This window comes from Theileria orientalis, chromosome 4 (genome assembly GCF_000740895.1).
Source record: "Theileria orientalis strain Shintoku DNA, chromosome 4, complete genome".
NCBI lineage: Eukaryota > Apicomplexa > Aconoidasida > Piroplasmida > Theileriidae > Theileria > Theileria orientalis.
Window position 1 is genome coordinate 583245 of NC_025263.1, and position 25024 is coordinate 608268.

The 25024-nt window shown below is 33.2% G+C and overlaps 11 protein-coding genes across 11 annotated transcripts; 5 read left to right on the top strand and 6 right to left on the bottom strand.

Moving 5' to 3' along the window:
- Window positions 1-211: 211 nt before the first annotated feature.
- Window positions 212-484, top strand: TOT_040000271 (hypothetical protein; the record flags this gene model as incomplete). Its single annotated transcript, XM_009693897.1, has 1 exon — window positions 212-484. The coding sequence occupies one exon, from the start codon at window positions 212-214 to the stop codon at window positions 482-484; it is 273 nt and encodes a 90-aa protein (XP_009692192.1).
- Window positions 485-551: 67 nt separating this feature from the next.
- On the bottom strand, window positions 552-2078 carry TOT_040000272 (conserved hypothetical protein; the record flags this gene model as incomplete). The annotated part of the gene is made up of 1 exon (XM_009693898.1): window positions 552-2078. The coding sequence occupies one exon, from the start codon at window positions 2076-2078 to the stop codon at window positions 552-554; it is 1527 nt and encodes a 508-aa protein (XP_009692193.1).
- Window positions 2079-5909: 3831 nt separating this feature from the next.
- Window positions 5910-8894, top strand: TOT_040000273 (conserved hypothetical protein; the record flags this gene model as incomplete). The annotated part of the gene is made up of 1 exon (XM_009693899.1): window positions 5910-8894. One exon carries the CDS (start codon window positions 5910-5912, stop codon window positions 8892-8894), a length of 2985 nt encoding a protein of 994 aa, XP_009692194.1.
- A 42-nt stretch (window positions 8895-8936) lies between these two features.
- Window positions 8937-11312, top strand: TOT_040000274 (conserved hypothetical protein; the record flags this gene model as incomplete). Its single annotated transcript, XM_009693900.1, has 2 exons — window positions 8937-11059; window positions 11231-11312. 2 exons carry the CDS (start codon window positions 8937-8939, stop codon window positions 11310-11312), a joined length of 2205 nt encoding a protein of 734 aa, XP_009692195.1.
- A 648-nt stretch (window positions 11313-11960) lies between these two features.
- TOT_040000275 (uncharacterized protein) lies at window positions 11961-16508 on the top strand (the record flags this gene model as incomplete). Its single annotated transcript, XM_009693901.1, has 1 exon — window positions 11961-16508. The coding sequence occupies one exon, from the start codon at window positions 11961-11963 to the stop codon at window positions 16506-16508; it is 4548 nt and encodes a 1515-aa protein (XP_009692196.1).
- Window positions 16509-18157: 1649 nt separating this feature from the next.
- Window positions 18158-20941, top strand: TOT_040000276 (conserved hypothetical protein; the record flags this gene model as incomplete). The annotated part of the gene is made up of 1 exon (XM_009693902.1): window positions 18158-20941. One exon carries the CDS (start codon window positions 18158-18160, stop codon window positions 20939-20941), a length of 2784 nt encoding a protein of 927 aa, XP_009692197.1.
- A 93-nt stretch (window positions 20942-21034) lies between these two features.
- Window positions 21035-21277, bottom strand: TOT_040000277 (uncharacterized protein; the record flags this gene model as incomplete). The annotated part of the gene is made up of 1 exon (XM_009693903.1): window positions 21035-21277. One exon carries the CDS (start codon window positions 21275-21277, stop codon window positions 21035-21037), a length of 243 nt encoding a protein of 80 aa, XP_009692198.1.
- A 96-nt stretch (window positions 21278-21373) lies between these two features.
- TOT_040000934 (conserved hypothetical protein) lies at window positions 21374-21740 on the bottom strand (the record flags this gene model as incomplete). Its single annotated transcript, XM_009693904.1, has 2 exons — window positions 21374-21438; window positions 21470-21740. 2 exons carry the CDS (start codon window positions 21738-21740, stop codon window positions 21374-21376), a joined length of 336 nt encoding a protein of 111 aa, XP_009692199.1.
- A 266-nt stretch (window positions 21741-22006) lies between these two features.
- TOT_040000935 (conserved hypothetical protein) lies at window positions 22007-22767 on the bottom strand (the record flags this gene model as incomplete). The annotated part of the gene is made up of 2 exons (XM_009693905.1): window positions 22007-22367; window positions 22430-22767. 2 exons carry the CDS (start codon window positions 22765-22767, stop codon window positions 22007-22009), a joined length of 699 nt encoding a protein of 232 aa, XP_009692200.1.
- Window positions 22768-22798: 31 nt separating this feature from the next.
- On the bottom strand, window positions 22799-23847 carry TOT_040000936 (conserved hypothetical protein; the record flags this gene model as incomplete). Its single annotated transcript, XM_009693906.1, has 2 exons — window positions 22799-23038; window positions 23101-23847. 2 exons carry the CDS (start codon window positions 23845-23847, stop codon window positions 22799-22801), a joined length of 987 nt encoding a protein of 328 aa, XP_009692201.1.
- A 29-nt stretch (window positions 23848-23876) lies between these two features.
- On the bottom strand, window positions 23877-25011 carry TOT_040000281 (30S ribosomal protein S15; the record flags this gene model as incomplete). The annotated part of the gene is made up of 6 exons (XM_009693907.1): window positions 23877-23901; window positions 23989-24171; window positions 24202-24251; window positions 24292-24435; window positions 24467-24675; window positions 24708-25011. The coding sequence occupies 6 exons, from the start codon at window positions 25009-25011 to the stop codon at window positions 23877-23879; spliced, it is 915 nt and encodes a 304-aa protein (XP_009692202.1).
- Between the last annotated feature and the right edge of the window lie 13 nt (window positions 25012-25024).

Genomic DNA, 25024 nt, shown 5'->3' on the forward strand with positions numbered 1-25024 from the left:
TTATGAACAATGTCCACTCCGTGTCATAGTTGGCATTGAAATAAGTCAGTATATTAAACAGCGTTGTTTAAATTAACTATATGTATATGTACAATTGTAACATGTCTGCTGTATGTTCTATGATAATACACAGACCTGTGTACAATAAGTGTGTTTATATACATTTGTATATAACAACCTATGTGATAACCACATAATGGTATGTGTACACATGTTAGGTATACATATATACATACACACACTTGGTCTATTGAACCACATATATCCGAGACACAACCAACAACGACACTTTACTAACCAGACACCATCTCATCAGCATCCAACTTGTCGCAGCACACACATTATGGTGTCAGGTAACAGTAAACGGTGTCCTGAAAACCCAATACATGGTGTAAACTGGTTATGGTGCTCATCACCACACTCACTCATTTCTGTCAACAAACTCTTGTTTCTCACACACCCACACACTGATTACACATTTTAACATACAACCCCTATCACGTACTACGTATATTTTTTAAAATATTATTTGTTGTAGTTTACAACAAGGTTTATAGGTACCTTTCTATATTCATTTTGAAATCACTACCTGTATCTCTCCAGGCCATCTTAAACGTCTGTCTAATGACGTACCAAGCAAGATTCGTCTTAGACATCCTGTGGTTGGGTCTGAACTTGGGGATGAAGTAGCCCAGGCGGACCCTGGTGTCGTTATATCCCACCGACAGCTTCGAGAAGACGAAACGCATAAACAGCGAGAAGAACGCATGGAACGTGATTACCCGGTTGTTCCCCTTTCTGTCATACTTGTCTGTATGCGAAGAAGTATTTGACACCGATGATCCGGAATTTCCTTGCTGTCCGTTTGCGATACGAGGAGTCTTATCGGGGCTTACGACCTTCGCCACGCCTCCAAAGCTCAGTGGATCCAAAAACCCGTTGCCGAACACTACACCTAGTGTGATCAACATTACTCTGACTTTCGAGTTCGCAATTCTTCGTGCCGATGGGATTCGCGTGTGTATTGCCAGCATTGAGAATATGAAAATGCCTCCCATTGGTATTGCGAGCATCCAGAAGACGTTGTAGCAGTCCACCCATTTCTTGAACTGTCCTATCGATTCCAGGATGAAGAGCGTGACCGGCCCAATCATGTTCGCCACTGGCACGAACATGTTAATCATGTGGCACTTATCCCTGTGGAGCAGCGCGTACGGCAGCACTCCCGGGTATAAGAAGTCCTTAAACATGGAACCGGCGAAGAACATGAAGAAGGGCGAGAATGCATCTAGGAACGTCTCTGTAAAGTCCTTCGTCTGATTGTCACCGTTGGATATAGCCGCAGCGCCAGATCCACTGGCTGCGGTGCTAGATCCTTCCGTTGTAGTGCCATTTCCGAGTCTTAGAGTCTCCGAGTCTTTATCGGCGCAAGTTGACGTCTCGTGGTAACATATCCATGAAATCAATGCTGCCAGAGTCACCAGAACACCAACCCAGTTTTGCAGTTTAATCATCAACAGGGGCCTTGAGAAGAAAACTACGTCTAGAATGAACTGTACAAAAAGAATAAAGAAACGAGATACGTTCGCGGCCAGCGCCACCGCCAGCGAGTGCTCAGGGACGAGCGCCAGCACTGACGCGTGGAAGTAGCCGAAGAAGAACGACTCTACACTTAGAATTACATATACATGGTAGCCTAGCTTCGACGAGAAGTACAGCGTAAACAGAAGGACGACTCTAATGATTAAAACTACGGCAAAGCAGACCATACTAATATATTTTCGGTTGGGACTATCGTTTCCGGCCTTGTCACTTTCACCGCCTCCGGGGTCTGGAACGTGCTGGAATATTTGCGATATCAAGAATTCAGCCAGGGTTCCTAGTGCGATCAACAGGCACCTGAAGCTGAAGAGCTTGCTGAAGTATATGCTGATGTTGTTGAGTGGTATGTTGAATGCGACCGAGAAGTGAGCCGACGTGACGTCGATTTGGTGCATTACCAGATGCGATGAGAGTGAAACAAATGCCGCGATAATCTTACAACCGATACTACTAGTACCAGGAGAAGACTCAGACATTTGGCTTCATCAGTTAGTGTTAACTATCTGCCTCTATATCATTTGCTGTGTTTGTGTTAAATCTATCTTCTCTGTTTCAGAGTGACTGCGTTGTCGTTTGTGATGGTTAAAACACGTTTATGTATGTTTTCTCTTTTTACGCCCTCTTTTGAGCTACTACAATGTCGTGTATTTCAACTGCATGGTTTTGCGATGTATACTTGAAATAGCTATTTAAGACTGTTTTCTATCACTGCCCTGGGCCTAGGATTCTACAATTCTAACTCGTATTAATCGGTCTTTCCTGTAAACCTATCTTCTGACTTTTAATCTCCAACACTTCCTTGATCTTTTCTTTACCTTCAGATCACTTTTAGATTCTTCTTTTATCCTCGTTTCTATGTCAGTTTGATTTTCTATTTATGCCAGAATGAACCGACTAGAGTTATGAAAACGTCCACTTATAGGGCCAGAATTTTATTAGTACAGAACTTTTTCGTCTTACTTGTACAATGTATCCTATAAAGTTATTAGGGATGTTTTATTATTTAGTTTTAATCAACGATATCGGTATGTTGCTTACCTTAACTATATAATAGCCTATATGGCTTTATAATTATACATGATTCAATGTAATAAATCACTTGGATTCCTTTAAAATCAAAAAAATTAAATATTATTCAAATTTTAAGAAAATATTTGACTCTACCATATCCCGGGGAGCCATAATGATAAATATTGCTACTTTTTAATTTTTTAAGTTTTATGAAATGACAATATAAATTTTATTGTATTTCAAGATGTTTTTATTATGTCTATTTTTCAACTTTTGGTATTTCATTATATCGTATCGTTGGCCACCTTACACTATAATCTTCCCTCAATTCAAACATTTGTGGCATCATTTAATTTACACAAGTAATTTAAAAATTTTGAATTATATTCTTAATTAAACCTGAAAACCAGTTCTAGGCCCCTATTATTTCTTCGTATAAAAATTTGGGACAAAGGGACTTCCTTCTTTTAAGCATGTAGGTTAGTTTTCCATGGATTCCTTTTCCTAAAGTTTTTTTTGTTTTGACACTTGGTTTTATTTAATATTATATTGGAATCCCGCCTTAGTTTTTTAAATTTAACCATATTTACTTTTATTTCAAAATTGATTCTTGTTTTGCTGCCATCAATTCAATTTATATACTAGTTCCTTTTCCCATCCATTCATACTATGTTATACATTTCCTATATATTTATGTACAAATTAGCCACAGTCAATTTATTTTCACGACATCGTTTATAGTCAATTTTTGCAAAGAAGTTAAGTCACAGATGGTGACTTCCATTATATAATAACACAATTTTTTAACAAGTGTATTTCTATGTATATTTTTAATATGAATCTATTCAAATATATATATGAATTTAAAACCGAGTTTGTATAATGTACAATATGTTAAACAAAACAAAGATCATTTATCATTATCATATGGAAACAGTTATCTATAAAAATTAGTTATTAACTAAAATATAATTAACATAATCATTTAAGTTAGATGTAAAATGTAAAAGTGAAGTTAGTAAGAGTAAATCAAAAAAAAGGTGAAATTTGAGCCAGAAAGTTATTGATACGGTATAATCATATATAATTTATTTTAACAATAGTATTTTATTTTATACAACATATTGATTTATGATTAGAAGCTTTTACAAACTTTATCTATGAAATACACACGGTAACTACAATATATGGTGGGAGACACAATATTTATTAGTATAACATCAAATAAAACTTATCGAATACCAAAGTATATATTTTAAATATCATAAAGTTTGTAATTGTTTCAAATATATAAAATTTCCTGAAAATACAATGACAATACACTACAAATAATTATATAAGATTATAACACGAGAATCCTGTGTTGACGAACAAGCTGTACAATATTTTAAGTTGCATAATGTATTTAAAAAATATTCCAACTACAAGATTAAACCATTTCGTGTGATTCCTTAAACTTTTAACTACAAGTAGTGCGTCCATAGATACATAGATACTTCTAGTATAAAGAACATAATTAATATGTAAATTGGGTTAGTTTCAAAATTAACAGTTAATTTTAAAAATAAGTAAAATCAAATAAATGAAAAAAATAATGTAAAATCAAAAATTGTAACTATTATAATTCATAGGCAATTAAGTATGGACATAGATGGATTCTAACAGATTTATTTGTGGTTTCCTGTTTCTATAGTTTATTTAATTATAATTAAATTATTATAATATGTATTGACCAACATTATTGACTACTTTTTTAATGTTAATTTCATTATGAAGTCAATTGGACACTAAACACACACACTACACAATTATATAGATACATATAACAAATCTTTTATCATACTCAAACAATATCGAATTTGATATTTATTATCACATAGTTCTAATTTTATACTGTTGTCCCATGGCCCCATTCATATAGTAAATGTACAAAAACATTTAGTTATAACACACCAATGTAGTATTGTTTATGTTTAATCATTTTTAAAAAAATTGTGTAATATAATGTGTCGTTTTTGTTTTTAAAAGTGAAAGTTAGTTGCAAATAATTAAACATTGTTACCCGCATCAAAGTATAAGTGTTATTTATCTTATAAATACGGTGAACATTACATATGACAATATAAATCTGAATAATACAATCATACAAATCACCAATTTGTCTTTAAACAACTTGAAATCTAAGTTTAAACACAATTCACTTAACCATGCGTTGTCACATGTTAATCAAATACACACAAATAACATAATCTCACAAAACATAAACTGTCAACAAATGCAACTACTTAGCAGCTTCTCATATTGAATATTTTATAATGTAGTAACTTCATTATTATAGATTTTTATGTTTGTTAATTTTTAGGCTACACATTAAAATTTTAAAAGCCATATTCTCTATATTGAACCAAGAATCTTTCACATCATTCTCAAATAATCTCGTTCAATTAAAAATTGTTGCCATTTAGGATGATTAGATGGTACATTTCTGTCCAACGGAATAGAAAGCTGGAATAACCATGGAAATAGATAATTTATACATCATATCATGCTTCATCCTAAAACCGATATCAAGAATCCCATAACTAAAGTCAAATCAACTTGTAATCTCCTATATAGATGAATATTGGGTTAATATATTTTTTCCTTAAATTACCTTTCCATCTTATTGAGCACTTTACACTTCGTATGCGCAGTATCACACATATCACATAGGAGTCAATACTCACACCCTTTTAAACCTCTGCAACATAAATATTTGTTACATTACGTTCATATTTATCCATTTAACATTGATGATTTAGAAGATACAACATCGCTTAAAGTTAAGGTAAATCACATTAATATTAAACAAATTATCACATAAGTATAATATCATTAGTTTATCTTTTATTGTATAATTCTATCAAATATTTATTATTTAATTACTGTTTTATTAAACAGAATTATCCATTGTCGAATTGCTTAAATATAGTATATCCACTCACGATTCACAAAAACCTATAAGTTGTTATATCGCAATAAATCCATAGTAAACTTAAACCTTTTCCTAACAAATTAAATGAATATGGCACGGAGCATCTAACTCTATCATGAGATATGTCGAATATGATTTTCAATATCTTGTTGGCAGAGCCAAAAAATGAATACATCCTTTTGAGTTGTCTTACAAGACAATTTCAAAAAGATTGTTGTAAATTAAATTATATACCAATTATATTTAATTGATACTGGTAGATTAGATATGGACTATATTGTTTCAATTTAAAGTTTTATGAAATGAAAACGCTATTTAAACAATGGCTTTTGTTTCTTTAACAGCAAATGAAACATATAATCCATATAAATCGCAATCAATTATAAGTAAAGTTGAGTACCCTTATAGCAAACTTTTCTATAAATATGAACACAAGCCCAAACAGTCCTTTAGCGCAAGATGGGTACGTGTTTATTATGACTATTATAGAAAGTGGTACGATCATTTACAATACTATTTTGCTGGGTTCTCAAACGATCCTTATGTTGTCCTCCATGCTCATACGAAAAATCCTCATGATTTCGTGAGTGCTGATGTGTACTATTGCCACTATCATGAATTACCATTGTTAGTAACACTTCAATCCACTACATCAAAGAGGTACTACGCTAGGTCAGATTTTGACCCGGATATAAAAGGTTATAAACATAAGAACCTAGATACTTTGTTTCCTTTCAATGATGAAAAGACTTTATTGCCAATATTGATAGATGAAAATGACAAAGTAGACAAAATATTAACGTTCCAAGTTGATAAGAGGGGTTATGGCTCTTACAATGGTGATAAGATTGAATTGACTAGATACACATCTTACCCAGACAGTGAGAAGCACTTTGAAAGTTTAATTGAAAAACTTCAAACTAATGGATTTTTCTGTTTTCGACATCGACCTTTTTATACCTATCGTTCTTTGAGCTCTTATTTTTTATTCAATTATGAAATGATAATGGGTTTTGACAGAAAACCCATTGACGAGATACAAGGACAGAAATATAATGTGGCCGTTTATTGGAGTGATAGAGTTAAAGAACCTTTGTTACTTGAGTTTAACAAAGGAGGTCACACATATAATAATGATCTTCTAAACATTTATTTTGTCATCAGAAGAGTGCACGAAGGCTTTTATTTTGAAAAGTTAGAAACTACAACAAAGGAAATTAAGGAGTTTCTAACATGGCAACATGGAACCATTTATCGTATACTTTCACACAATAACCACCAAATAATGATAGAATTTTTGAAAAAATTAGAGTCTATTATGATTTATAAGATTTATTTATTACTGAATAAAATAACTACGTACACAAAAAATGATGTTACAACCTCTATCAAAAATTCAGGATACCAAGCTTCACAACCATTTAAGTACCAAATTTCACCAGCCCAGCCAGATAATATTACTGTATATTTTAAAAAAGATTGTGTTAAACTACTCTCACCAGACTTTGAATATCTTGAACAAGTTATAAAGATTAAACCTCGTCCTGGCGCCAATTATATTCTTGATCGTGATACTTTTCAACTGATACTTTTTGTACCTAAAGCTGGTTACAGAAACATATTTAGTGAGTTATTGTTATATGAGTATTATGATGGCCCATTTAAAAAAGTCGAGAACATTTATCACGCATATTACGATTCTCCAAATATTAAGTTCCATGTGTATTTTTATAAAGGCAAATATGAAACTCCTCTGTTATTTTGTCATAATGGACGTGCTTATGTCCCCGAAAGTAAACAAAATTATTACAACTGGGTTAAAGTTCAGAATGTTGAAGAATGTTTATGCTCAGAAAATCCTCAAATACTTGATGAGCTCAAACGTCTATCTCGGTCAATTCTAGGCATTGTACCTCCCAAACCAGTTCACAAGCCGTCACACACCCAAGTTAAAAAAACCCCTAAAATTCATCATGTTACAATTAAATTCGACATTTCAAAAACGGAAACTATGAGTTATGATTCAAATAAAGTACAAGTTAGTAGCAGAAAGCTTTTTGACCAATGCCATATGTTCAATTATTATGTACACACTCCGATTGTATCAGATTTCAAATCTATTTTGTTTCAGAGCAGTGTTCACAAAAAAACCATATCATTTAATGGAATCAGTGCAAATGATTTTCAATCTTTATATGTTTATTTCAATAAATATTTTCCTAACAAGCCAATCTTAGCAAAAATTCAAACAAAGCGTGGAGAAAAATATTACAGAAACCTAGTTCAGAATACACAGACTTATACAATCCAAGAAGACACTTTGATTAAAAATAATTCTGAATTATTAGTAAAGTTGATTGAGGATAGTGATAAATATAATAAAAGACTAACATTTCAGATTAATAAAAAAGAAGGCACCTATTCCAGTATCAATATATCTACTCATAAATCAAAACACGGTTATACCAAGTATACCCATTCTCTAACTACCAGTGATTCTTATAAAGGGTTTTTACTTTATAATAATGTACAATTACTAGGCAGAGTGGATGGTCGGACGGTAACTATTGAAGAAATACAAGATCAAGTTTATGACTCCGTTGAAGTTTATTACTTCGATATTGACAAAGACCTCCCTTTGCTAATTAATCTCAAGCAATCCGAATCTAATTTTTTGTATTCAAATAAAAAAGATGAATTCGGAGCTTACTGGCATAAAGACAATGTTAAAAATTTCAATGAAGAAAATATAAAGAACAAATTGGATTTTTTATATTATATGTTGAAAAAGTCTATTGTTATAGAAATTGATTCTACTTATGACTCCAGTTATCAAATGAAACTGATTGAAAATATGCAAGCTGATGATATATCTACTAGAATCCAATACTCCCGGAGTAAGACTTTACGATCAGAGAGTAAAATTACGGTATCCTACTCTAATATAATTAATGAAAAAATGCAACATAGTGACTTTAGGTATGTAACACACGTTATAGAACTATCTTCTGTTTCAGAAATTGATAAAAAAGAAATAGGTGGACTAAGATTTTTTATGACAAAACTTGGTGTTGACGAGTTGTCAGAGATAAAGTTTTATAATGCCCTCCGTGGTAATTCACCTAGAGAAAATGATCGCGAATTGTTTTATTATAGATCTGATTCACCTAAAACGACTATTTATATTTATTTTTATATCGAAGACCCTAGAGCATTGTTGTTTTGTTACATGAATAAATCATTTAAGCGCATAAGCGAACAAAATAATATAGAATGGGTCTATAATGGTGATATAAAATGCTACTAATCAACCAGCACACTTGGTCGATTAAAAGAGATTTATTCGCGTATGAGAAAGAAATTAAAATTCATAAAGGATGGAACCAATAAAGACAATATTAGTTTTAAATCGGATCAATACCTTGAAAGTTATAAAAAAGATAGTTACGTGCCAGATTTTATAAAGCATCCAGCAGGACCATTTAAGTTATCCAAGTCGCTTTTGACCAAAGAAATAAAAAACCACTCTTTGATTGATAAAATGCTTGACGAACTACACAATCATACTTTTGATAACGTTAACATATATTATAAATCTGATAGAGGAAAAATTTTAATCATTGAATTTATTAATGATTCAAACAACACATTTTTTGTAGCCAGAGATCCTGATTCCAAATACTGGGTTATGGAAAAATTTGAAGACGAAAGTTTCCAAGAAGTATTGCCAAAAATTGAATCGAGCATTAATAGTACAGTAGTATATGAAATAGAGAAAAAAACTTCTGAATACAGCAGTACCGTCTCAGTTAAAAGCGAACAACTTCCAGGAGAAGAATTTATAAAGTATATTCATACGCCAGTAAATAATCAGACAAATAAAGCATCCTTAGTATTATTTAAGGGTGTGTCTTTAAATCACAAGAAATTAGACGTAATTAAACCATTTAGAGAATTGCAAGAACAAAAATATCTTAATGTTGATGTATATTTTGGGAAGAAATCAAAACATCCATTGGCAACCCAGTTTAATACAACCAAAAAAGATAATACGTTTTATCTTTTAAAACGAGAGGATAATAATTTGTTCTGGGAAAAGGCACAAATTGACAACATTGATTCCCAAAACACTCAACTTAGATCAAGATTGAGACAAGTTGAATTTGACCTTGAGGACTCATTAATAATACTAATTGGACTATGCAAAGAAGTTAATTACGGCCAATCTCAAATTAATGATGCCATCAACGGTCTTGACACGAAGAGACATATCAATACATATACAACAAACAAGAATATAGTTATTAATAATGCTTCTACTAGTGATGGAAAATGCTTAGAAAAATATGGTTTTGTTTTATATAAACACAATCTAACTCGATTGAAAGATAAAACCTATACACAATATGGATTAAGGTTCTTTATCTATAGCACTAGTAGTGGCATTCAATACCGTGAAATAAGATTAAAAGACTCAAATGAAAAGGAAAACAACTATTTATATTATGTATCAGAAAGTGACAGTGTCTACGTTTATTTTTATGGTAGTGATCCACGTCCTTTACTTTTGTGTTATAATAAAAAATCTTATATTCCTAAGAGTAAGTATGATTATGACAAAATATGGATTCGAGTGAGTAACTTTAATGAATGTGTATGCAATCTCACTACTGTAGAAACATTATTGGAAGTACTAATCAAGGTTGTTGGATTTTTGAATGAGGTTAATATATATAAGTATCCTAAAGTTCCTTTTCCAGAGAAGCAAGAAGCTAATACAACAGGCATAGAAACTGAATTATATAGTGTACAACATTACAATGGAAACGAGATTCAGATCCAGGTATCATATGAGAACAAATTGTGTTACAGGGTATATAAACATTTTCCTAAGGGCACTGACGGTAATTCTAAAGGTTTTAGATTGGGGGACGTACTTAATCCTTTTACATCTAATAAACCAATTCGAACATCAGAATACCCTCTTAATTCGGTATTTGTATATTATAACATATATGATACTTTTCATCAATATCCTTTGTTAGTGATTCTGAATATTGAAAGCAGCAATGTTTCTATAAACTACAACAGATACTACAAACTTACTAATAAGGATGTTGGTGAATGGATTAAAATAAGTAACAATGGTAATGAAGAAGATTTTATCACTAAGTTAAGAAGGTCTCAAAATCCAGAAACAGAAATGAGTGGCGATAAAAAAAAGGAACTTGATAAGACCATAGAGGAAAAAATAAATGAAATAAAGGAAAAACTGGGTATTACTTTCACGGAAGAGCAAAAACAGTCTTACTTATTTAAGTCAGAATATTGTAAAGATGAAATTTCAGACAATACACCATTAATTGCAGGAGCCACTGGTGGTTCAGTGGGTGTGGTTGCACTTGGCACTGGCACCGGATTTTTAATAGCCAAATTTCCGCAAATAATTATACCCTCGATTAAACCATTGTTGTAACGAAACTGAAGTTAATTATTTCAATGCAGTTAGAGAATAGAGTGTCGAATTTTATTGGTTGAGTATTATCGCAATTTTGTATTTTTAATCAAAGTGTCCGATTGTGATTAGTATAACGTCATGTTTAAAATATCACCTAAAATTTTAATGTAATATAGATTTTATAGGTTAAGTTTTTTATTTATTAATGAATCGGCAAATGATAATTTAAACATGATTTACATGTTCCGGTTACACATATATACATAATCATTGAAAACCAAAAATTCATTAAGGAGGAATATATATACATTAATAATTTTATATATATTAAGTGTAATAAGTATTAAATCGTCAATCCCCCATGGAAGGCAGATATATTCTCAATTTTGTTAATATTAATACCTGTTAAGATTATAATTATTCAAATCGGAAGAGAGAATCAAATATAAATTCACAATTTGTTTTTATATTATATGATGTATAAGTTTAAATTTTAAATTTAAGTATTTTATAATATAACATCGTTCCATAAATTGTTTTAATTTTTAAATATGTAATTTTACTCGAATGTCTTACTATTATTTTTTAATCCGTTTAATTATTTTTGGTTTTGAAGTATCAGTTTCACTTTTTACATTGGAATCATTCAAATTTGCAGAATCTTATATTATTAAACCAATATCAAATCAATCACACATTATTTCGTAATAACAACAATTTATATTTAAAATTATAAGGCTGTGTAATAATTAATAATGATTATCACTGGCTTTTTTAAATAATAGATAAAATGATTTTGTTATGGTTCATACAATCCAATTTAGGTTATTTTAGGACAATTGGACCATTTTATTTTGAGAACAATGATTGAGAAGACTTGGAAATTGTTAAAATAATTTAAAAGGTGTTGGTTAGATGGGAATTAAGAACAAAATTTCCAACACTAAGACACTCAGCTCTGAAAATGACTTTGAACCTTGTATGTGGAACAGCTCATTGTATTCTAGATCATATTTTGAAAAACTGAAGGCAAAGAAGTTCGGATATTATGATAAATTCAGCATATTGAGCTTTCTGTTCTTTCACTGGGTTAGAAAATGGGTATACACACTTTCCAGGGAATTTTATGAGCCTTATAAATTCCCTCCACTGCCAGTGTCAGACCAACTGATGAAATTGCAACCAATATTTGATAAGCACGTGAGTGATGGAATACTTAGACTGGAATCATATCTAGTAGCCAAGTCGCAGTCGAAAAAAACAAAGGCCAAAAAACCGTACAAGTCAATTTTTTTAAGAGCCACAGTTCTGACGGTTGGAATGAGAACACTCTATGTAATCCTTATTTTGATCATCGTTAACATTTTGACGATGAGTATCGCATTCTTGGTTAAAAAGATTATCGAGCTCCTGAATGATGAAACAATCAGCCTCTTTAAAATATTATTTTTCATCTTGGTTGTTGTTGTTTGTCAAGTGTTTGACACTATTATCGCACAATTCTGCTCATTTTACCTTTTCAGGATGATCTCTATCATACACTATTTAATTTCGTTCTCCACGTATCAGCACTTCCTGTGCTATAGAAGAAAATATTTTAACAACGTGAATGGCTCGAACTTCTTGAAGGTGTGCAACCAGGTTCTCCACAGTTGCTCACCAGACTCGGAATGTTCCAAAAATCCGTTATATTGCCAAGCCAGAAGATACAAAAACAAAGAGATAAGCCCTTTAATGCTTTCAGTTGAGACAAACGACATATACTACATTTCCATGGCATATGAATCACTAAACTATATAGTCAATTTCCTGAGTGATTTTATTTACGGAGTTATTTTGCTTTCGAAACAGGTGAAAGCTAATCTCTGGATTTTGTACGTCCTCGTGCTTTCAATTGTGTTCTTCATGGTCGTATTTGAGATCTTCAACGCATATATATTTAAAGTCGTCCTGTACATTAGAGACCACAATATAACTAAATTGAATCACATCATATCACACATTGATCCTATAAAGAGGCTTCTCTACGACGACATCGCAATAAACCTTATAGCACAAAATAGGAACTTTGAACTTTCACTGTTTTTCATACACATGTTGTTAACGTTCTTGAATTTTACCCTGTACACAAGTTGTATGAATCTGTCATTTTACATCGTAAAAAAATATTTTGTGAAATCAATATCTCAGGCCAGTAATATTGCTGAAATTGACACGGCTGGATTTATGACGACATTTTATATATTAACCAGAATTAACACATCGATGTTTTCAGTGCCTACGTCAATCAAGCTCATGGGAATGGCGTACGTATCACTTAGGAGAGTAGATAAGTTCATCCTTGACTGTTCTCCCAATTTTTATAACTCTGATAACAACTACACAGGCTCTACCCTGGCCTCCAGTTTAATAGCAGAGACCACAAACCAAATTCCTAACAACTCTGTTGTATACTACAAGGACGCCACGTTCACATGGGTCAACACACTCAAAGACTCACTAAATGAAAAGTATCTGCCTTATTTGAAAAACATCAACTTTGAGTTGAAACGTGGTGAAATGGCCATTGTTACGGGTTCTCAGGGTTCTGGTAAATCAAACCTTATCAAATCAATCCTTGGAGATATGACACTGATCGGAGGTTCCATGGCGGTTGTTCCTTTATACACATCCATGCCCATATTTTACGCATCGCAAAATATCTGGTTATTAAAGGGGACCATTCGATCCAACATTGTATTCGGGTACAAGTTTGACGAACACATATACGAGACTGTTATAAGAGCAGTGGAGCTTGAACATGATATATCGACATGGGAGAACGGTGACCTTAGAGTAGTGGCAGATAATGCCCATTCACTCAGTGGAGGTCAGAGAGTGAGAATGGAAATGGCTCGTGCAATATATGCTTACCTCATATTTCATAAAGTTAACAAACAATATAACAACAGCAAATGTTCATTTTTGATGTGTTTGGATGCCTCGTTTCATGGTTTGGACCCATATGTATCCAAAACTATATTCAATAACCTGTTTAACTCAAAAACTGGATTATTGGTTAAGAATGACCTGTCAGTTGTTTTAACAGCATCAAAACAAACTCTTGAAATATGGCCATCGTTGTCCGAGTTGTCACAAATACGGAATGTTCCAATTTACAACATCAAGAACCAGACGTTAACATTTTATTCCAATCTTCACGACATTGTGAAAAAGGATAATTCAGATAACAAAGATAACATTCGCTTATCTACAAGCAGTGAGACGTACTACATAAACTATCTGACTGATGATATGCTTAATCTGTGTTCATCTGATGCCACTACTAGGGTGGGTAGAATGGAAGTAACTGGGTTGTTGTACAGTCAATCTTTCAAAAAATATATCGATGAAGAACTTGGTGGCGTAAAACTAAGTCCTCTTAAGATTTATTTGTCTCCTGCTATATGGTTGTTTACAATTTTTATGTCGTTATCGATCGGATTTAATGTTTTGGATAACACAAAGTATGTTCTTACAACCACGCTTTCTGACTTCATAAATAAGCAGATTAATCAATATAACAAAGGCCAAATTGTTGACTTGTCTGAAATTAAGACACGCAGTACTTGTTCACTAAAAATAATAACCATAATTGTTTTTGTTGTAATTATACTATCGATTCTAGCGACACTTTTTATTTCCTTATCATGTATTACATCTTCCCGTAAAATTCAAGAATATTGTGTTAGTTCGATTTTTAAGCACAGCTCATCAGTAATAAAGATAAAGAATAATTTAATCAAAATATTGACCTATTTGATTTTTGACATTCCCATTGTTGATGATGCCAGCGTGTTATTTCTTACACTTTTCCTATTTTCCACCGTTCATTGTTCAATTATTATTTTTACATTGTTTTATTTGGTTCCCTTATCAATACCAATAGTTTTCTTAACACTGATTATTATCTTTAAATTTGTCTTTCTACGTTTAGTAAATTCATGCAAAAACATACACTTAGCATATGTAGAAAGTTATGACCATTTAAATTATGTTCACGAGAGGGCCATCACGGGATCACAGATTTACAGAAGTTTTAAAAAGTATTTTGAGCTTATTAAAAATGGAATTGAACACAGAGACTACAGGGCTAGGTCAGTATTTATAACTCGTTCTATTCAAATCTGGTCAGTTGTAATAAGTAATTGGATCTTTTCAGTTACTATACTACTTACATCTATCACAATACTTTTACTAAATAAATTCACTACATATAAATTTGAGGTCGGCCGTTTTGCTTTAACACTATCTCTGTTCATTAGTGTTATTAGGTCGATAGCCATGTTTTCCATGTGCTACTCTATGTTTGGGATGTATATGTGTTCTGTTCAAAGGTTTCAATATTTCGTCCCACCGGGCTCCAAGCTTAAATTTGACAAATGTGTTAACACACACGAAGAATATCTAGTCCATCCCATCAATAAAGACTTTAAAGATTTAAACAAAAACCAACTGTTAAAAAGGAGGGCAATTGAATATAAGGCTAATAACACGAAATTTTATGGAGTGAGGAGGCTTTTTCACCATCCCAAAATTTCTATTGTAGATGCTGGTCGCTATATGACTCCAGAACATACAGGTGTTGAGTTGATAGACGTTTGTGTGTATACTACACATAACCATGAGCCTGAATCGATGATTTTGAAACATGTTTCGGTTTCAGCGCATCGATCTGAAATTATTGGTATGATTGGTAAAACCGGTGCGGGTAAGACGACTTTATTGTCAGTGTTACAGAACACAGCTGAGAACAGAACGGGTCAAGTATTGTTGGACAGTAGTGATTTGAATGACATTCCCAAGGCTGTTCTTAGACAAGTTATAGGTGTGCTACCGCAACTACCTTTCGTATTTAGTGGTTGGAATGTCCGTATGTTCCTAGATCCTAGGAGATTGTTCAGCGACGATGAAATAAATGATGCACTTAAACGGTGTGGTCTTTTGGAATTTATTAACAATCTTCCTGGTGGGAAGAAATTGGACACCGTTATAGTTGGAGTGAAGAAGGCATTAGGTAATTCATCTGACGGTAATGAGTTTAAAAACGATAACGAATATAGTAAACGAAACTCTGAAACTAATACTGCTCTATCAAACAATCAACTCAGAACACTATCATTGGCCAGACTAGTTTTATATAGATATTTTTACAGATTAATAATTGTTGACGAGCCTCCAGAAACTGATGATGCCACTAATGTAGCAAATGATGATTTAGGAGTTCCGATTTATGAACTTTTACGAAAATATTTTAGCCATTGTACTATATTTGTAACTGCTCACAACGCCAGTGTTTTAAAAAGTTGTACTTCAATTTTGTTAATACATCATGGCAGTTTAGCAGGAATTTGCAAATCCAGTGATATTGCAGAAAATGTGTCGATCGCAAAAATAATTGAACAAGCATTAAAACACAACTAAACACATTGTATAATTAATTGTGAAACACACAACACTAATTTTAATGTAAAATATATTCAACTCACTTCACTTAATGCCTTTTGGCAACAATCACTTTCACCAGCCAATTTTAAATGTCATACAATCAATTTTTTAAATATAAAATACAAACTATCATATCTAATCAAACTCGCAATATATTATTTACTAATGTGTGTTTTTGTGTTTTTATTTTACCGTATATTAGTGAGAATTAGTCAGTTAGTTCCAATTCCCCATGGAACCTATTTTAACAAGTGTTTTTGGGGGTTATACATATAAATTTTTACAAATTCATATACTAAAAAAATATTATTTACACATTTTGATATTAATATTTATTTTCTATTAAATAGTCATGTTTTATTCCAACATTTTCCACAATCATTAACACATTCTTTTAAATCATTTTAAATTTCACAAACCCGCCTACAAAATCCTTTTAATAACATTTATAAATTAATACAAATAAAATTTAGTTTATTAGACATATATTGACCATCAAATTCTATTTTCTACTCTTGTATATAAACACAAATTGTTTTGATTTCTTTGTTTCTTTTCGCACAAACTCTAAAGTGTTATAAACTATAAATAATGTGTGCTAGGCTATGCGGGTTTTATCTTATTCTTTTCATTACATTAAAACACACAACCTTCATAAATTACGACAACGGATGATATTATATTTAAATTTCTAATCAGCGAATTGATTAATATAATTTTCTCGAGGTGTGTCAATCATATGAGACTTATTTTTCAGGCCAGTCATCTTATATTATTGATATTGTTGTACCTAATTTATTTGTTGTAAAACCTCGTTATTTATTTATTATTTCCTCTGATTAATTTACACTAATTTATAAATCCCCCTACTTATCATGAAGTTATATACACAGTCATAATAACATTATAGATCAAGCTTGTTTTTTATTAATGGAACATGCCCCTCTTGAACAACCTCATCGCAAACGAGTTCTATAGCACATTAATTCCTTTTACATCCCGGCATCCTAACACTTCTCATTAAGTAAAGTCGTATGGTTATATCACAATAGTATTAAGCTGTTTGACACTGATGGATGGGGAAAATATCTTACCATTTCTTTTTTGTTGGTATGCTACTGACCATGTTTGTTTAGCTGTTTCACTCTGGAATTTTGTCCTTCTTATAGTGAGTCTTATGGAATCACATCAGACCTCTTTATCGGCTTTGAGTTTGTTGTTTTATCGGTTTAACAAATCGCACTTTAATACGTTTAGAATCTCAAGACTTTACAAATGTAACCGACATTTCTTTAGTAAATTGAAACTACCTTAATGTTTTACAACATCAATACTTGAAATATAAAGATTGAAAATGTTAGTAATGTTTTCAACTTAGGATTTGTTGAATTTAGTTTTTCAAACTCATAAAAATAGCAAAAACTTGTAAGATAAATCTGCCAATGTAGTAAATTTTAGTCATTTGTTCTTCAAATTATCTTGCCAACTTTATCATAATGAATCAACCTTTTATATTATTTCCTCCTGACCGTTTGATTATGATATATCCTCTACATTTATCTCTGATAATAGTATATTGTACAAATGAGTTCTTTTGATTCGAAACTTGGTCTACTATATTTGATATGGCTTATATTTATTTAGGAACTAAAAGTGGCAAATATGATGATCATCATACTGAGTATAAAGTCAGATATAAATATTCAGTTAAAGTCTCAACACACTTGATAGAACAATGTCCAACTTACTATTACATAAAGTACTCTATTCAGTTCTATGTTCAAGGGTATACAATTCAAACTAATAATTTTGACATTGTTATTTGTGATGGTACTACAACTCACAAAAAAGGAAAAACAAAATTTAAATACGAAAGCAACAAACATTATGATATTCCTACCGTTGATGTATATTATTCAATGTTGTTTTCTGATAAACCATTGGTTGTGTGTTTCAATACGAAACATTTTGGTCAACTTTTTCATAGATATTCTAGACTAAAAGATGTAAAAAATATTAAGGGTCGTGATCTTGAAAATCACACTGTGACAGGTGATTTATATAATGTTTTTCATGAAGAGTTAAGAAAAATTTCAAGCGCTCTAATTTTGTATAGTACTTTTGCCAAGAGCGCCTATGTTAAACACAATCCTTCAGACCTGAAAAACCATGCTTTCATAGGTGATAAAAAAAAGTTTTATTCTATCACTTTTACTTCTATTAATAATACAATAATGGGTATGTTATACACAGATTTATTAATACAGAAAACTTCTGAAAACCCTTCTGGAATAATAAAATTAAGTGATATTGAATATAATAAAGGTTTATTATGTGATGGAGTCGTGTGCTACTATACGATTGGTGATCATATGCCTTTGTATATTGAAGTCATTGACAAGTGCTCTATAATACAATATATTAGAAAGGATTTAGATGAGTGTTTTTATAAAGAAACTATTGTTTATATGTATTATTCAGGTGTAGAATTCCTGTTGGAGTACATATTGACGAATATCGAAAGCAAAGTGAGATATAAACTAAATAAGAATTCTAGATACACTGGAAACATTCTTGTGACTCCAACATTGAAAGAAAACTATAAATTTTACATTTACAAACACACACCCTTTCTTGGCCATGAAAAAAAGAATTGTGAAATTTGGTACAACACTCACAAGATCATTGTTTATTCTGATGATGTAGAATCTGATAAGCTTTCCAATGTTGAGAATTTAATATATAATAAAATTGAAACATACAGCCTTGTAATTTCCAGCGATTTTCATCTTTTGATTAAGTTTACATCTACTAGTGGCAAGGCTTATTATTTACAGAGGGTTGACACTTCTGGAAAATATTGGAATCAGATTCTCATTTCTGATTACGAACTAAAAGATGATAAACTTTTTAGATCAAAATTAGATGAATTCAGTTATGTTTTAAAAAAATCAATTATGGTTCACATTGATGAAGAACCTGGCCATTATGAAATGTATTTAGTTGACAACACAGACAGAATAGGCTATGAGGGTTTTTATCAAGAAAAAACACATGAATCTCAAATAATTGAAGTTGTCAATGAAAAAAATTGTAGTTTGTTCAAACAAAGCCATTTTACTATGCATACACACAATTTATCGCAATCAAAGAATTCTGCTGAGTTAGAACGTATTGGAGGTCTAAGGTTGTTTGTAACTGGGAATCAAAAAGATCAAAGCATTTTGGTATATAAAGAAGTTAAGATTTATAAGAATGTTGATACCAATGAAAGTAACAGGATATTTTTGACATATACACCTGGACCAGGGAGACCATTTCAAGAAACCAACAACGATAATGTGTACGTGTTCTTCCATGATGAGGATCCCAGGCCATTGATGTTATCTTATAATGACAAGGCATATAGAGCTAGAAATGAAAAAGAGTACGAAAGTTATATGTGGCCTGTCGATAAAGCAATTAGTTCATCTAATTGTCATCAGAGGTCAAACACTAACCTATTAAATACTTTAAATGAAATTTGTTATTATTTGAAAATACGTTCTTGCAGGGAAGGATCACCCAAATATCCTCCTACCACAATATCAGAAAGAGATCCTCATTCCACAATAAGCGTTACAACTGAACTTAAACCACATTCTCAACCTCCTCCTCAACAACCTTTGCCTCCAGTTCATCCTCCACCTCCATCAGGACATATACCACCACCATCAAAAGAAGAGAAGACTAAACAGAAACCACATGTACTTGTTCAAAAACCCGAAGTTACAAAATCAACCCACGATCATGGAAGACCAAAGGGTTATCACACTGATACAAGGGACAGTGAATCCAAAGTCTCATCTTCTTCTCCAAAATCTACAGTCCAAGTAGATCAAAGACATTCTGTAACTGCACAACGAAGAGATGACCATATTCAAACATCTGAAAGTCCACGTGGAACAACTAATTTAATGGAAGAACTGACACCGCCTGCACCTAGACCACCATCATCACCAAAACTACCTGAAAGCACACCTATGAATCCACCTTCGCAGGGTTCTGATCGCACCACCAAAGTTCCAGAACCCAGCTTAAGGGCTTCCGGGTCACCTCACTCTAAGGGGACTGAGGGACGTAGACTATCAATAGAAGAATCAGTTACGCATATTTTACCAAAAAATATCATAGAGAGCAGGTCTATAACTCACTCTAAACCATCAAAGGTTACTCAACCTGACCTTCCTAGAGCGGAGGCACGCCAAGCTACACACGATTCAACTGCCAACGATACCTCTGACACAAAGACAACCATTATCGCATCATCTACAACAGCCGGTGTTGTAGTAGCAGGTGGAGCCACAGGAACACTCGTGTATTTGAAATTCCCGTATATTTTCTATCCTGCTATAAAAGCATTGTTATAACAATTGTGTACAGAATTGTCAAAATATTAAAATTAACACACTTTACAATTTTAATATTAAATGTTTTAAACCTTTTTTATACGATTTACTTATTTATTTTTTCAGTTTGGGCCTTCCGTACTTCGTTAGCTTCACCGGCTTCGTGCTGCATCCGTGTGTTTCTGGAGCCCTGTGTTTAATGCAGAAACGGCGTTTGCAGTACTTGCAATCGTGGCCCACCACCTTGGTGTCCTCTTTGCAGCTTGGAAGGTTCGCTCCCGGGACGTAATGGCAAGTCCATGTCTCCTTGATCACTGAATCCAGCAGCAGATCGTCCTCATCCTCCGAGGCCGTCATTTATTTACACAAACGTCTATTTAACAATTTACACATTAAAAACAACTGTTATTATACACTGTTTGAAAATATAAAATTAAATCTAAATGTTATCTCCTATTTGGGGACCGGGTTTAACCACTGGCCTCCCTGGCCGTATGCTCCCGCTACCACTTGAGCCACTGAATATTTTTGTTTTTCATCTTCACCTACCTTTTCTCTGCTTGTGTGCCATGTATGACAGGTACCAGAACTTGTACATTCCGTAGACAACCAGTCCTGCTCCCAGCGGATTAGCCCACCACCAGTATCTGTACTGGCTCACCCTTCCGATTTGCGCGAACTCGTTGTTCAGTCCGTATGCGATGCTCCTTGCAACGTCTGATAACTGTTTGCCCTCGCTCGTCTTCCATACTCTGTACCACGTCAGCGGGTTGACTGCCCTCCCTGCTTTCGCTATGTACCTCTGTATATGCCATCCCATGTTTACGATTAACCTTAGTACGCACTTATGAATTATTGTAGTATTAAATTTATTTCGTGTGTTGGCTTTGTGATGTCGTGGGCTACTCAACCTCACTTTTTGAGCAATCTGCATCCGTGTGTTGCTCAAATCTCCTCCTAATTCGTCCTTCCACTCCCTTTCCTACTTATCCGCCTTTTTTCCCGTGAAATACCAACATGTGCTGGGTCCTAGTTTCTTTTGTGACCTAAAATTCTGTTAGCTCGCGCATCGTCATTCACCTCAGCCTATCTACAAACCCACTTGAATAAATTCGACAATCCGAATGCGCTTGGACTCAGATAGCTTATTCTTATGTTCGTCGGCAGACTGATCAAGTTTAGCACCTTCTTCACGAAGCCTACTACTTTCTGCGACGGCAGGAACCTTATTCCGTCGAGTGCCGAGAACTTGTAGTAGTAAATCCCCCTCTTTATCACCTCTCCCATGATCCTATTTGAGTATTCCTTCAACCCGTACGCCAAGTCCATCCTCAGTGACTGCGTCAGTGCGTCGTACAGCTTAAAGTCCTTCAGTATTTCGTACTTGATTTTGCTCAGCACGCTGCAGTAGTTCGAATCGTACTTGCTGATCAAACTCGACAAATCGCTGTACATTAATCATTGACCCACTGTGCGCTTAATTACTTAACTATTTTCTACCGCTCTTACTTTTCTATCGTCTCCGTTATGCTCAGCTTCTTTATGTCCTCCTGGTGATCCTTGTCTGACTTGCTCAACAGCTGTATTAACAGTCCGTGGTTTAACTTGTACAGCTCCGACCTCATCTTGTCATACAATCGACTTCTCATCTCCGAAGATACTTTCGTTGCCAGTTGGCTACTTGTGTGACTCCCCTCCTTTATTGCCTTATCGTACTCATTCATTGTTGCTCTAACCAGCTGATTCACTCTCGATTTGAGCTTATTTACTTCTACTCTATCTTCCAGGATTTCTTTCAATGATTTATAAAACCTATTTTCAACATTAACATCAATGTTTACTTTCAAAATCATTTACTATACTTATCTATCTATTCAATTACCTGTTATACGAGTCGTTGTAACAATTCAATATTTGTTCATATAATTCAAAGTTGCTCTCCAACTCACTATAATCTTCAAAATTAAATCTTAGCTGTTTCAACGACTTTGCCTTTTCAGCGATTTTGTCTATCGACTCACACACTTTCAGTTTCTTGCTAAACTCGTCATCTATATCTTCCACACACGTCTTATAGTAGCTGTGATCCTCACTGTAAAACTGCTTCATCAAGTCCCTCTACAATATGTCATCAATATAATATTTTTAGCCACATTTACTCGTACGCATTAATAACTTACCATATCTTTATACTTTTCCACGTAGTTGCATCTAACACTAATCCCTTCGAATAGCAACTCATTAACTTCCTCGTTATCCACTATCTTAATAAACGAGTTCAGGAATTCGTTTATTGTCTCATTAATTTCATACTTCTGTCTTTCTATGAACTCCTTTTGCTCCCTGCTTACGTGTATACTCCTTTCCCTTGGTCTATAGTTATATATTACAAAGTGCACTTTCGGATAAATTTTCGTGTGTGTGTTGAGTGCATAGCTCATCAGTCCCAGCAGTCTAAACTCTTCCATTCCCGCGCATCCTCTTTCGACCAGCTTCAGATAATCTACTGGTACAATCACTCTATCCACCAACAACATTATCTCTGCCAACTTCAGTATTGACTCATTTACTCTGTTATCTCTTTTTGTATTTTTATCTTCTACATTCAACTCATCTATAAATTCAATCACTGTTGGCTTCCTCTTGAACACTTTACTCTTCAAACTGGTCAACACATCATGATAGTTGTTATTTTTTACAACGTTAACATCCGCAGGAACGTAGTCTTCACAATCCTTCTCATCACCGGTACCAATTGGTTTTGCAACCTCTTTATGCGATAGTAAGATATACACAGGATTTTCGTTCAATACTTCCTTATCAGTTCCCAACTTACTGAATGAGTATTTAATTTTATTAAATCCTGGCACCTTGATGCCATAACAGTTTGACAGCATACAAAACAAATACATATATATTATCCTCATCTTCATTTGAGTACAGTTGACGAATTAGATCAGTGCTTCTTCCCAAGTGACTTCCTATATTAATATTAAATTATCAACATTTTAATTTACTATATGTATATTTTTGTTCTTAGTCTATATAACTATTTATTTCTCATATACTTGTATAAATCTTCCTTTCTCTCCTTTGCCGTTCGATATCTCTTCGTTTTCTGATGGTATAGGTGTGTATTCTTCTTTATTATTTTAGTTAATGGTGAAAAGTCGTCCTCGAAGTGTATATCGAACGTGTCCGTCAGCATGTCATACGTTTCCCTCCTCGTGCGATATAAATACTTCAACAACCTAAACTTATTTATTCTCTGCTGTCCTCACCTTCTACGGTTAAATGCCAATTTCGTTATCTGCCTCTTCGCTTGATTGTCCTACACATTTGTTAACCAACGTCACCATTAAACCGCGTACCTTTCTGTGTTGTTGTAAGTGGTGTACAAGGTAGTCAATTTTTGCTGTTATGGCTGCTACTACTACTTCTGGCGATCCTGTATCTCTTTCGTGGCGCTTCATAGGCTCTTTCAACTCGTACTCGTACAGCTTCGAGAAATATTTCTACAAATGGCAATTAAATTAATATTCTCACTCCTCTAACTCGAATTCTACTCGGGTGTATATCCCAGCTATCTGACTCTATGAAATCGTTTCTATACTTATCCGGCTCCAACCTTCCAGGCCTATTGTTATAGTCTATACTGGTTCTATATGTTCTCAGTGGCGATATCTTTCTGAAGAGCGGGTTAAACTTTTCAAAATTGATAGGAACTATAGGATTCTTTATTCTTCTTTTCTTAACTGAAACACATTTTTTTAAAAATAGGACTCACTTGATTTATTCGACAGTGTGTATTTACTCTTGTCTGTAGAAGGGTTCAAGAGATTATCGTAAACTGGAATTGGCTCAGAATTTACTATGGAATCTTCAGAAACTGCCTTCAGGTTAAATATACCGTAACCTCTGGTTTTCAAATAGTTGTTTAACTTGTCCAATATAACTCCCTTTCTTCTTTTCAACTTATCTATACGACACTTTTCTCTTCCATATCTTATTTTGAAGGATTCCAAATCGGATATATATATTGACAGTATTAGCACATAACACACATATATGCGATTTGTCCTAAAAAGCATATCTATTGTACAT